This window comes from Pithys albifrons, chromosome 28, assembly GCF_047495875.1.
Source record: "Pithys albifrons albifrons isolate INPA30051 chromosome 28, PitAlb_v1, whole genome shotgun sequence".
Classification (NCBI taxonomy): Eukaryota; Metazoa; Chordata; class Aves; order Passeriformes; family Thamnophilidae; genus Pithys; species Pithys albifrons.
Window position 1 is genome coordinate 3417631 of NC_092485.1, and position 12406 is coordinate 3430036.

Below are 12406 nucleotides of genomic sequence, written 5' to 3' on the forward strand. Positions count from 1 at the left end.
AATTTCTCGTGATTAAGGCCATGTAGGTTAATCCGCGCTTTTGGAGGGGTGGTCCCATCTCCGCCGAGCAACGCGCACAACCCGCACAGCCACAAACTACACCACCCAAACTTTCCGCCGGGGTGGGCAAAGAAGCGACGGCGAGGAGGCTCTGAGAGCCTTTCCGCAGAGCTGGAGCCTCTCACCGCCTTTCCACAGGGCTGGAGGCTCTCGGCGCCTCCCGCAGCGCGGCGGGTCCGGACCGGGCGGGGGGATGCGCTGCCCCCGCCCCGCGCTCTGCCCCGCGCTCTGCCCCGTCGGGGCCGCCCCCCGGAGCCGCCCCCGCGCATCCCCCTCCCCTCCCGCGGCGCGGCCGCGCCGAGCCGGGCCATGGAGCAGCACCTGCGGCGCCTGCGGCAGGAGCTGGTGAGCTGGGGAGGGAAGGGGGCGCCGGGAGAGGGGGCTCAGAGGGAGCGGGGCTCGGCCCGTGGTGGGCAGCGGCACCGCGAGGGGTCGGGGGTCCTGCTGGTCCCGTCGCTGTGAAACCGGAGGCAGGTCCCGGTTGGGAGTCCCGCTGCTGGTCCCGGTCGGGGGTCTTGCCGCTCCCATTGCTGGGAGGGGGGAAGGAGGTCCGGGACAAATACTGGGTCCCGCCGCTCCCCGTTGCTGGGAGTGGAGAGCGAGGTCCTGCCCAAATATTGGGGTCCCGCCGCTCCCATTGCTGGGAGTGGAGAGGGAGGTCCCGGTCAAACATTGGGGGTCCCGCCTCTCCCGTTGATGTGAGTTGGGAGGCAGGTCCTGGCCAGATATTGGGGTCCCACCGCTCCCCATTGCGGGGAGTGGGGAGACAAGTCCTGGCCACGGGTCGGGGGTCCCGTCGCTCCCATTGCTGGGAATGGGGAGGCAGGTCGCGGGCAGTGACGGCTGCTCGGGGGTCTGGCTGTGTGTCTGTCTGTCTGTCCGTCGGAGAGAACCCGCGCGCGGGGGCTTTGGGGACAAGGCGCCAGCACAGGTCAGAAATCACAGAGACATCCACGGAGATCTCGGCTAAGTTGACGGGAATCAAAAGGATGTAGAGAGAGAAGAGAGCGCTCGGCGCTCCCGATCCTCGCTGAAAATACTTGTTTAATAGGAAACCCTTTGTCAGAGCTCAGCGCTGGTTTCTCCCTCCTCCCGCTCGTGCTCAGGTGGTAACCCCAATCCCGGGACTTGCTCGGGCTTGTGCACAAACCCCAGGGTGGTGTTGGTGCCCTGGGGCTTGCAGGGGGTGGGTTGGTCGGAAGAACTGATCCCTCCCAAAATAGGGTTCCCAGCGGGTCTGGCTCGGTCGGAGTCGTGCCATGTCCTGATAAATAGATAATGAGAACAAAAGGGGAAGACAAGGCAGAGCAAAAAGCGGGTGGGTGAAGTTTCTGAATGCACAAAAGCTCCCGGGTTGGAGTGGGAAGGATGTTGATTTCAGCAGGTTTTTGTGCTCGCTGGAGTGCCTGCCTGGATTGCAGGAAGCATTCCCTGTGTGACAACATCGGAGCCCATACAGAGCCAGGCACAGTTCCAGCTGTGCCCAGGGCAGCACCAGGGCTGCAGATCCTTGTGCTCCTCGAGATCTTGTGAAACACGGGCTGGGGCAGTGGCCTTTCACTCTGAATAAATGTGGCAGCAGTGACATTTAACCCGCTGGCATGCCCAGTGTTTCCCCAGCAAACACAGGGGCTGGAAGACAAACTAAAACAAAGGAAAATGGGAGTCACTGGTGTGCTGTACTCTGGGTGTGATGAATGAAATGCAAACTGCAAACCAGGACGTGTACAGGATAATCTGAAAATTCTTTAAAATCTGAGTGAGTTGGAAGGTGAGGTGGGTAAAAAGGAGTAACTTCCAAAAGATCATCCTAAGAATAAGGTTCCTAAACCAGTGTTTTGTCTTCTAAATAAATCAGTTCCTTTATCTGAGCATTATTTTTGTAGAGAAGACCAAACATTGCACCTTTATGTGAGTCTAAAACACACCTATTTGTAGTGCACAAAGTAACTTCTGAAGAGTCAGGGTATTCAAAAGGAAAGCAGATCCCTCACACTTAATGTGAAAATTAAAAAAAAATACTTAGAAAATTCTGGGTTTGCTCACACCTTTGCTATAATAATGCAGTAATAGATTTTTTCAATTCTAAAAGTGCAACAATTTTTATTATATTGAGAAACCAAGACCTAACCTGGCATAAATTTATGTATATATTGGGTTAAAAACTTGGGAAGGGACAGTTGCCACCTGCAGCAGGGTGGTTTGTGACTTGAGTGAAAGCAACCTGGATATTCATAGGCTTGATTTTCACTAGTCACATTCTTTACCCCTGCCCAGTTTTTGTTTTTCAGGCTTTAAAACTTTGACACAAATTCTCAGGGTGTCAGAGTGCAGTTGTGAGCACTCACAATTCCAGCTCACCCTTGGAATCACTTCCCTCCCCTACCCCAGCAGCTTGAGCGAGCTGCAGGTTGCAATTAGTGAAGGCAGAAGCAACTATATTAATTAAAACAACCATAAATGGTATCCTGAGCTTTTCAAAATCAATACTGTCATGATAGCCTGGAATTAAAATAGATTAATGTTTCTTTAAAGAGCAGCACGATGGACAGCTGGGCCCATCTGCCCCGATGGGGAGTGGGAACTGAGCTGCTGATCCTGCTGCTGTGCCACTTTCTTCATTACTGGGCAGGTCATGCCTCAGACATTAAATGCACCATAACCAGGAGTCACAGGGCAGGAATGGTGGGAATGACTTGGCCAGATGGAGACAATGAGCCACCTCACTGGAGCAAACAGGAGTCCAGCTCCGGGGCATCCCTGTGGATTTGGGAACACAGTGGTTTGTGTTGTGTCCAAGGAGCAGCTCCGTTGTGCAGGGAGATTCTGCAGGACTTCCCTGTTTGAGGAACCAAGCTGCAGTGTCACATGGCAAACTTAGAGGCTGTCCTCCTACCAGGAGTTTAGTTTGTCTCAGTGCTAACAGCCTTTGGTTTGGTAAACCAGACTTTGGGCTGGGTTTGAGGAGGGGTTTTTCCCAAAAAGCAGTGGATCTTGGCACAGCTCCCGGTTCCCAAGGAAGGGTTTATCTTCAAGAGCAACTCAATCCCCCACCAGTGTGAGATTTGAGGATTCCAGCTGTGATTTTGCTTTCTCTTGCTTAGTTTATTGAAAGCATATTCAAATACCTGTGCTTGCTTTGGGCTGCTGGTGTGCCCCCAGATCTCACCCAAGCACTGAGATCACACTGTGCTGTGCCAGAGAAGCCACAGATGAGCCTGGTCCAGGTGTGCTTACCCTGCTCTTCCCATTTCCTATGGTAAAGCTCTGCCAGGGCTGCCAGGGGTGGACCTGACCCCTTTCAGTCAATGAGAGGGAGATCTCCTATTCCAGCTGCATGTTTTCCATTGTAAGCTGATCGTTTCTGGCATGTGTGGTGTCCCTTTGATTGGAATTCATTCAGAAGCTTCCACATGCAAATGCTTCAGAGCCAGGAGAGCCTCAGCTGACACAGCCATTCATCCCAACCCGTGGTGGGATCAAGATCCTCATCCCAGACTGCCACCAGCCTGTGGAGCTGTTTTTGACAAGCAGTGCCAGCTCTCTGTGTGTTGAAAATACATCAGACCTTGTTCTCCTCTGGGAAGAAGCCCCTGGAGATTTATGGACAGTGGCTTGTGAGAATGTGCAGCGCTGGTTTCTGGGTCTGGTGGTGGAATAAGCTGTGCTTCTCCACCCCTGTCATCTGTCCTTCCTGTGGCAGTTGTGAATGTGCCACAGAGCTTGTGAATCTTCCATTCATGCAATTAATCCTGATGCTGAAAGCCCTTTTGACTTCATGGGCTGCATTTGGCCTCTGCAAACACCATCCTGAGGCACAGCAGAGTCGTGTCTGCTCTCAGAGTCCCAGAACGTTATCTCAGCTGAGAGATCAGATTTAACAAGAATTGTCTTGCTGAGGGATTAGCAGAGAGGAATTTCATTTCCGTGCCTCTCGCTGCACATGGTGTTACCTCTGTCTGCTCCCAGCCACGGGCATGGTTGGCATTTACATGGAGCCACAGCAGGGCACCCACTGTGGGGTTTGGGGCTTGGGGCTCATCTACAGTGAGAATAAATCACTTATTTTCAGCAGGGACTGGTGAGTCCATGGGGCACATTTATCTGTGGCTGTAACAGGCAAAGGGTCACAGTCATGTTAACTTTGGTTGTGACTTCACTCTGCATGTTTTGGTCTTTCTTCAGGAATCCAGGATATTTTCTGTGGGTTTTGTTGCTTTTTTCAAGGAGGAAAAGTATTAAAGTAGCTGTTTAAAATAACCACTCTGACTTGAACTTTTCAATGTTCTCCCTGCACATTTGTCATAAATGCATGGAATTAATGAGTTTGATGGAGTCTGACTCCCTTCTTACATTAATTTATGTCCTGGTAGACAATGTTTCTTGCTATGAATATCCTGCAGGAATGGAACATTTGGTCTAAGTGAAAAATACAGCCAATTATTTTTACTGTCTATCTCACCCTGGGTCCTATTCCAGTAACTGTGTCCCACTCCAAGAGGATCTGCTGTGTTTTCATTCCTGCTCCTTCTAAAGGGGCAGCTGGTGTGGTTTGCAGTTGTGTGAGGTACAAATGACAGACCTCAGGGTCCACTGTCACCGCCCCCACCTCCAGCAGGTGGGGACAGGCAGCTCCATTTGTGTCTCTGCTGATAGAATGGTCGCTTTGAAGGTGACTTTATCCATCAGTGCTGGAGGCACCGTCAGGAACTTGGGTGGTTATCGCAGGATCTTGTTCCCTGGTGTTCCTTAAGGGAAGGTGTGACTTGACAGCAGATGTCCTGTCACATACAACCTGGGGAGGAAAAGCAGTCACACACTTTGCCTGCTTGGTTATTTCCAGAGCAGACTCCTAAAGATGATGATGGATTATTTTAGACTCCCAGTTTCATGTATTCAGGAATTTACGGACCAGATTTCCAGGGAATCAGACCTGGGGTGAAAACCAACACTTTAACTGTCATCTTCAGTTGTACATCGAGCCTTGTGGTCTTTCTTACCCCTGGGTTGTGAGTAAAAGTGTGAAGGAGTCTGCTGGAGCTCTTTTTAGTCCATTTATTTCCTGGTGGTAGAGAATTGATTTTTTCAGTTTGCCTTTAAACACAGCAAGTGTGGTTGGGAAGCAAGAACAATATCATCACAGTGGGAAGGAAGGCAGTTGAGTAAGGAAGGTGGTGATGGAGTCATGTGAACCACTTTCATGGGTAACATCTGTTGGACATCTATTTAAACTGGGGTGGGGGAGAGTCTTTGGTATAGTTTCAGCATCCTTCCTCTTTCAGATGTTGTGAACTCACAGTTAACATCCTTATTTACACCTAAAATGCCCTGGAAAAACAAGAGGTAAAAAAGAGACTTGAAATTATTGTGATAAAATGCAAGGACTAAAAGAAGTGTGTGCCCTTGGCATCCACCAAGGGAAGAAGAAAGGTGGAACATGGAGCTGGAGAGAAGCTCTCTGAGCTGTGCAGCAGGGGCTCTGCCCAGACACAACTGCAGGCTTGTTGAAGATTAATCCAGTTAGTGACCCAGAGGAAAACACAGAAACAATATGATCAGCTCAGCAGTTCTAAAATAATTTTGGTCTCTATTATGTCACCCGCTTTAAATACCAATTGTTTGTTGCTGGGTCTGCTGCCCATCAGAACTATTATTAAGAACTATTTGCCACTGGCTCTTTCCTGTCCTCTTAGCAATAACTTCCTCTCTTTGCAGTTCTCTTCCCAAAGAGCTGGACATCTGTCTTCCTCCTCGTTGTGACAAACACACTCAGGGCTCTTCTTCCCAGCTGAAAGCCAAGGGTTGTTGCTGGGTCTTTGCTTTCCTCCCATCAGCATCCCAAAGCTGCTGCAGCCCTGGGCAGGCCAGATGTGGGGGTTGGCTGGGAATACAGACAGCTGGGGCTCAAGGGGATTGATGGGAAGTGGATTCTGAGAGCTGGGTGAAGGTAGATGCTAATAGAAAAACATTAGTTCCCAAAGTGGGTTAAAAAAGTTACTTATTTACCTGGGAAGTGGGAAGTGAGGAGGAAAATCTCCCTTGTTTGCAGTCTCAGGTATTTGGGGTTGAGTTTGATGAAATGCCAGTAACTGCTGGAGGATGTTCCTTGGAGCAAGCTCTGCTCCTGCTGTGTTAATCAGTGGTGGGAGGTCACTGATTTACAAACTGTAAACCAATTGTTGTAGTTCTGGGAATAAGTATTTTGAGGACATAATTGAAAAGGTGGCTTAGAAAGCAATTGGTGCCTTTGCTTCTCAGAATGGAACGTTTCCAATGCAAAACCCCTCCATGTCTGAACTCTGACATTTTTTCTGTTTGGTTCCCCCCTGTGTTGGATATTCCTTGATGATCATTTGCAAGTGGAATTTTGAATTTTGCTCTTCAATTTTCAATGCTTAGGGTGTCTGTGCTTTAAATGAGCTTTGCTTTGGAGAAGCATTTAGCCAGAGCTGCCTGGGTCACGTCTGCACAGGAGGAGAGATCCAGGTTTGCTGCTGGAGAAAGGAACCTTTCAGATCACACACCAAATCCAGGCACTGAAATGGAACACGCACGTCACCCTCAGCCCTGTGTGTACTTGTCTTGCTCTCAGAGACAGGAGTTGGCTTGTGCAGAATTAGACATAAAATTTTTCATGCCAGCTTTTAGGGATTGCAAAAGTTTCAGGAATAATTAGATCCAGTTTGAGGCATCTGATTTTTAACTGGTTTGCAGAGATGGATTTGGATTATCTGCAGGTTGTCCTAGTTCTAACAGGGCTTTTCTTGGAAGCAGAGGTGCCAAACAACCACTTATTCTGAAGCACAAAGTGCCTCAAATTAGACACCCAGGTCCTTTGAAATGCTGATGTGTTTGTGCACCTTGAGCAGAGAGCAGCAGGTACAGGAGGGGAGGGTGTTGATGAGCAGGAGCTGTGCCTGACCCAGCCTGGCAGTGAGTGCTGCTGCCCCTGCACTCTGCTCTGAGCCCAACTGACCCAACCACAGGGGTGGGATTTGCAGCTCACAAAGAGGCACCAGCCAGAACATCTCCTGATGCCCCGTGGTGCCCAGCTTACATAAGGGCACTTGCATAACCCCAGCAAGCTCTGTCAGGGTCTCTCTCCATTCCAAATTAAGGCTCTCTGGGGTTTTGTGTCACATTCACGCTCTGTTTGGAATTGCACTTCAGTTCATCACAAATTCAAGTTCCTCCTATATGAAGTGTGTGACCAAGAGCCAGCGAGGCTACAAGGGTTGTCCCTTCAGCCTGGAGTTCCCATCACCTTCCTGAGTGCATCTGTTTGATTTCCAGCACACTCTGCTGAACTATTTCCAGAATCCATTGTTATTTGCAGCCCAGGTAGTTCAGTCCTGACTCTATGCCAAGGTGATGGTCTCTTTTCTCTGGGACATTGTTCCTCTGCTGGAGAGCTTCAGGGAAGTCAGTCTGGTCCTAGGAGAAACAAGATCTTCTTGGCAAAGAGGAGAGGGTGGCAGTTAGACACTGGGGATGAAGGTTTTTTTCCCTCCAGAATTTTCTTTCCTAGGTGAATGCTCTTAATTACCACAGGATAATTATAGGTGGATGGAATCCAAGCCCTGCAGGCTGTTTGGTCACCAAGCAGTGACTTCACTTTGGGTTGGGTTTCCCTCACTCTCCAGGTCTGTAAAAGACTGAACAGATACCACAAAGAGCAAGAGATAAAGCAGAGGGGGGTTGGTTTGCTTTGTTTTTTTATCTTGCACAATCCCAAATTTCAGCAGCTCTTGCAAGCAGAGTTAAAAGCCTCAGGATGTTTAAAGCTCTTGCTGATGGTGGGATTCGCTCTTCCAGAGGGACCACGAGGCTGGAGGGCAGGTCAGTGGCACAGGAGAGAGGAGTCACATCCCCAAGGCCCTCTTTCCTCCCTCCCCTGCTGCAAGGTGGGCAGCTCAGTCCAGGCATCAGCAGAGGGGTTTAAATCTCAGCCCCTTGCAGGAAAGGATGAAAACATCTCCTGATAAAGGCATCTCCTGATAAAAACATCTCCTGATAAAAACATCTCCAGCCCTTTTCCGGTGGCTCAGACTCCCCAGGCTGGTGCTGGCACCGGGTTTGGCAGATCCACCTCCTTTGTTCAGAAAGAAAAGTGCTGGATTTTTGAAGCACAGGTTTTTTCTTGTCCAGGGGGTGACTGGATCTGCCTGTGAGAGACAAACCCAACGCTAAACTCCACCTGTGACACTTTAATGCTTCCCAGAGCCTGGCTGAGGCTTTGCAAGGATCCCACCCAGCGTGGGGCAGTTAATCGAGGCAATGAGGTGAACAGGAGCCGCCCAGCAGATGCCACAGGCTCTGAGCAGCCCAGACCCTCGTCCCTCCCCACGGCGCGATTACAGCCCTGCACCAGCCAGGGGATTTGGTGGGAAGTGGCCAATGAGGGGCCAAGCTGGCTCCAAATCCAGCTTTTTGCAAAGCCCCAGATAAAACAGCCTGCCATTAATAAGGCGAGAAAGGTTAGGACGAGCAGCATTGCAGCAAAGCTGGAGAGGTAAGGTGATAGTTCTGTCTGAGGCTGGGAGAGCATATGGGCCCAGCTTGGGATGGTGGCTGGAAGTGGGACATCATTTGCATGGCTGCAGAAGTAGTTTATTTGCTGATCTTAAAAAATGAGGTAGCTGGAGGCACTCGGTGGTGTGATCAGGGAGCTGAGCACAGATTGTCGGTATCTTCATGCCTTGTGTGCTCGTTCTGGGTGATAAATAAGTTCCTTGAGAGCAAAGCTATGAAAAATCATCATAAACTGTTGGTTAGTTTTAGGTTCTGGGGTTTGAAAGGGAGATTTGTGGTCAGAAATTGGTGAGCAGTTACAGAGCTGGGTTGTTACAGAGGTCCCAGTTTTCTGGTGTCTGCTCTTTCCCACTGCTCACATCCATGTACAGAGATGGAAATAGAGCAAGTAATTAAACTAACTTAGTTAAAATGAAGGAGGTGTAGAAAACAGAGCTTTATAACATAAAGCTGAACATAAGAATAAAAAAATCTGGGCTTTTTCCACTTTAATCTTGAGATCTCTTGCTGTGCAAAAATGGTGCTGAGCCTTTGAAACTGTTTGTGGCAGCGTAGGCTGAAGCTTTCCCAGACAGGTAATCTCTTCTGCAAACCACCTTACACCAGTGTGAGTGACTTGGCTTCACCTCCAGCCCTGCTGTCCTGGCCCCTGCTGCTCCTCCCCTCTCCTGCCCCTTCCCCACTCTCCCTCCAAGCTGAAAAAAAGAATAAGTGGCAGCTGTTGGAAAGTAGAGCCCATTTGTTTTATGGTGCCGCTTTGGGAATATGATCCAGATCCTACATGAGAGAGAGAGAGAGGGAGAAAGAGAGAGAGCAACAGAGCGAAAGGGGAGGGGGGGAGTTGAGAAGCTCTGGAGAATAACTTGCTTTTTTAAGTCTAGTGTAGAAAGTTCAGTCTTGTAGTGAGGTTCAGGGATAAAGCAGAGCTGCTACTAAAGGTCCTAGCCTGGGAATCAAAGAATTCCTAGTTAAATGTAAGTAATTCTAGTTTGTTGGTTGTTTTGTATAAAATTTCCAGTGTGTTGACATGTCTTTGATTGTCCTCCACTGAGAGGTGTCTGCAAGGAGGGTGTTCAGATCTAAAGATGAGTTAAGTAGTAATAATGGGATTCTTACTGGGGTTTATTTTTAATTTACTTTAGCACTTCAGATAAAGGAACCAGGTTCTCCATGGAAGGCATCTCTTATCATTATTCTGGCTCCTGATTTCAACTGGTGACAAGGCACAAAAGGCACAAAAGCAGAAGAATATGCTAAAACTGGCAGCAGCCAAACCCATTCATAGTTCTACACCTTGGGTTTCTGCCAAGCAATTAATGCAAACTCAAACTATTTATTTTTGTTGTCAGGTCAAACAATCCACTTCTGTCAGCTCCTCTTATTCCTAGAGGGAAACTCCTAGAAAATCCAAGGCAGATCCAGTGGGATGGATGTAGCACAGGGGGGGTGCTTGGAGAATGCAGTGAGTAGGAAGAGGTGATGTCTCACAGAGCTGCTCAGCCCTGCTGTCCTGGGGCCACTGATGCAGTGTGTGCTTCCTTCCCTCCACAGCTCTCCATGAAGGAGGTCGGGGACGGGCTGCACGAGCAGATGAACTGCATGATGGGGGCCCTGCAGGAGCTGAAGCTGCTCCAGGTGCAGACGGCGCTGGAGCAGTTGGACATCTCCGGGAGCCGCAGCCCTGGACACGGCACGGAGCAGCACCGGTGCCACCGCAGCCCTGGGGACGCTCCCAGGGCCTGGCACAGGGAGGAGGCTGCAGGGGAAGGGCACAGCCCCATGTCCTTCCTGTGTGCTGGGCCACATCCAGCGGGATTGTCCCATCTCGCGGAGAGCACCCACCTCAGGGACACCCCGTCCTCCTCCAGGAGCCTCCGTGGGGAGGAGGGTTACCCCCCAAAGGGACCTTCCTGTGTGTCCAGCAGAGTGGAGCATGTCCAGCCCAGGACATTTGAGGGCAGCATCCAGGGCACAGCTGGGGGGTGGCTGGAATGCCGGGAGTGCCCGGGCTGTGACGACGGCCACGACTGGACGTCCTCCCTGATGTCCCAGAGCAGGAACCGGCAGCCGCTGGTGCTGGGGGACAACATCTTTGCAGACTTGGTTGGGAACTGGTTGGACCTGCCAGAGCTGGATAAGAAGGGGGAGAAGAGCGAGGCGTCCCTGTCCATGAGCAGGTCCCAAGAGCTCTGCAGGAAGTTCTCCCTCACAGCAAACATCTTCAAGAAGTTCCTGAGGAGCGTCCGGCCAGACCGAGACAGGCTTCTCAAGGAGAAACCTTGCTGGCTTCCTCCTGAAGACAAACAGCCTGAGATTTCCAAGAGGTCCAAAAAGATGAACAAACTCAAGGGAACATTTTACTTCCCACTCCATGGGAGCCATCACAGCAAGACAGAGAGGTGCCCAAAGGCAGAAAGCCATAGTGAGCATCCCAAAATCGGCGCCAAGAAAGTCCACGATTCCATAGACTACACCCAGTCTGGGTTTGACATCAATACAGCTGTTTGGGTCTGAGTTTGTCCATGTTCTCTGCCCTCCCCAGCATTTTCCACATCAGAGAGGAGCTGGAGGCCACACTTGTCTTTTCAGGAGACCCCTGAGCTCTCCACATGGATTGAGATGAGTCCTCTGAAAACGTACCCTGGGCTTCACTTGCCTGCAAAGGGAATTTTCTGGAGAATTCCATCTTTGAGGACAGCCTGAGCAGCAGCTGACACAGCCCCACATGGGGAGAGTTTTGGGGACTGACATTTGCAGAAATAATCTGAATCTTTAGCAGCTTTAGGATGAGTGGTGCCATGGCTGACCAGCTCCTGGGACAGCCACTCCAGGCCCATTCCATCAGCTCCAGTTAAATGGCTGCAGCACAAGATCCCCTGTGTGCATGTGTGTGTATGAGTGTGCAAATATATATATAGTTTTTTAAAAAGAATCTATTCCTGCTTGTGTGCACTTGAAACTGGGTTCTAAACCAGGCCACCCAAGCCTTGTACCTGAAGCACTTGTAATTTAAATGGAAAGGAATAAGTTTGAATTTATAAAACTTGAACAGTTGCTGAATAGGAAGGGAACCCCCAATTTAGGGGTGTTTTCCCCTTAAACCAGTGTGCTCCCAGCACCAATCCTTCTCCTGCCAGTTAAACCAGTAGGGCACAAGGCTCCTTGCAGGGGGGTTTGTGACCTTGAGGGTATTGGTGGGGTTTGCCCCTCTCCTCTCCCCTCATCCCCACAGGTTGCACCAGATACAACATTGCAAGAGTTAATTGTTGAGTTTTCACATACCAAGTTAAAAACTTCGTTTATTGTTGTGTTTCCTGTTGCTGTTGTGTACAAACGTTGTCTTGACAGAACCAAGTTCTTCAGTGTCCAACTCTCCAAGAGTTTCCAATAAAGTGGAGTCAGTCTTGTCTCTGGTGTGGGCACCTTGGTCCTGCTTCTCTCCTGTTGATGGAATCACACAGGGCTCATCTGGGGGGGTTGGCACAGGGAGCCTGTGCTCTGTGTCAGGCTGTTCCCAGCTGGGATCAGGGAGTTTGGGGAGCAGCCAGGAGAGTCTCCATTCAAGGAGAGGTTGTAAATGGCAGCAAAGAGAAGAGCTGCAGGCAGAGAGGTCCCTGCCAGGGCTGCTCCAGAGGCAAATCCCTCTGCAGCCCGTGCACAAGCCTGGGAGCCTGCAGGTAACACTCCAACATCCATCTTCCTCCCCCAGCACTGGGAAAGGCAGAGGGAGAAAAGTTTGGGGGAGGAACTGCTGCCAAGGAAAGAGCCTCAGAGCCCTCGTGGAGGGGGACAGGGCAATGGGGGTCCTGCCACA

The 12406-nt window shown here is 50.3% G+C and overlaps 1 protein-coding gene across 4 annotated transcripts; it reads left to right on the forward strand.

The window, feature by feature from the left end:
* Window positions 1-263: 263 nt before the first annotated feature.
* INKA2 (inka box actin regulator 2) lies at window positions 264-11999 on the forward strand. 4 transcript variants are annotated; one of them, XM_071578894.1, is made up of 2 exons: window positions 264-405; window positions 10144-11999. In XM_071578894.1, the coding sequence occupies exons 1-2, from the start codon at window positions 370-372 to the stop codon at window positions 11104-11106; spliced, it is 999 nt and encodes a 332-aa protein (XP_071434995.1). In that variant the 5' UTR covers window positions 264-369; the 3' UTR covers window positions 11107-11999. The 4 variants fall into 4 exon arrangements, with proteins under 4 accessions (XP_071434995.1, XP_071434993.1, XP_071434992.1 ...); XM_071578892.1 differs by lacking the exon at window positions 264-405 and adding an exon at window positions 7716-7899; XM_071578891.1 differs by lacking the exon at window positions 264-405 and adding an exon at window positions 8223-8572.
* Window positions 12000-12406: the final 407 nt, after the last annotated feature.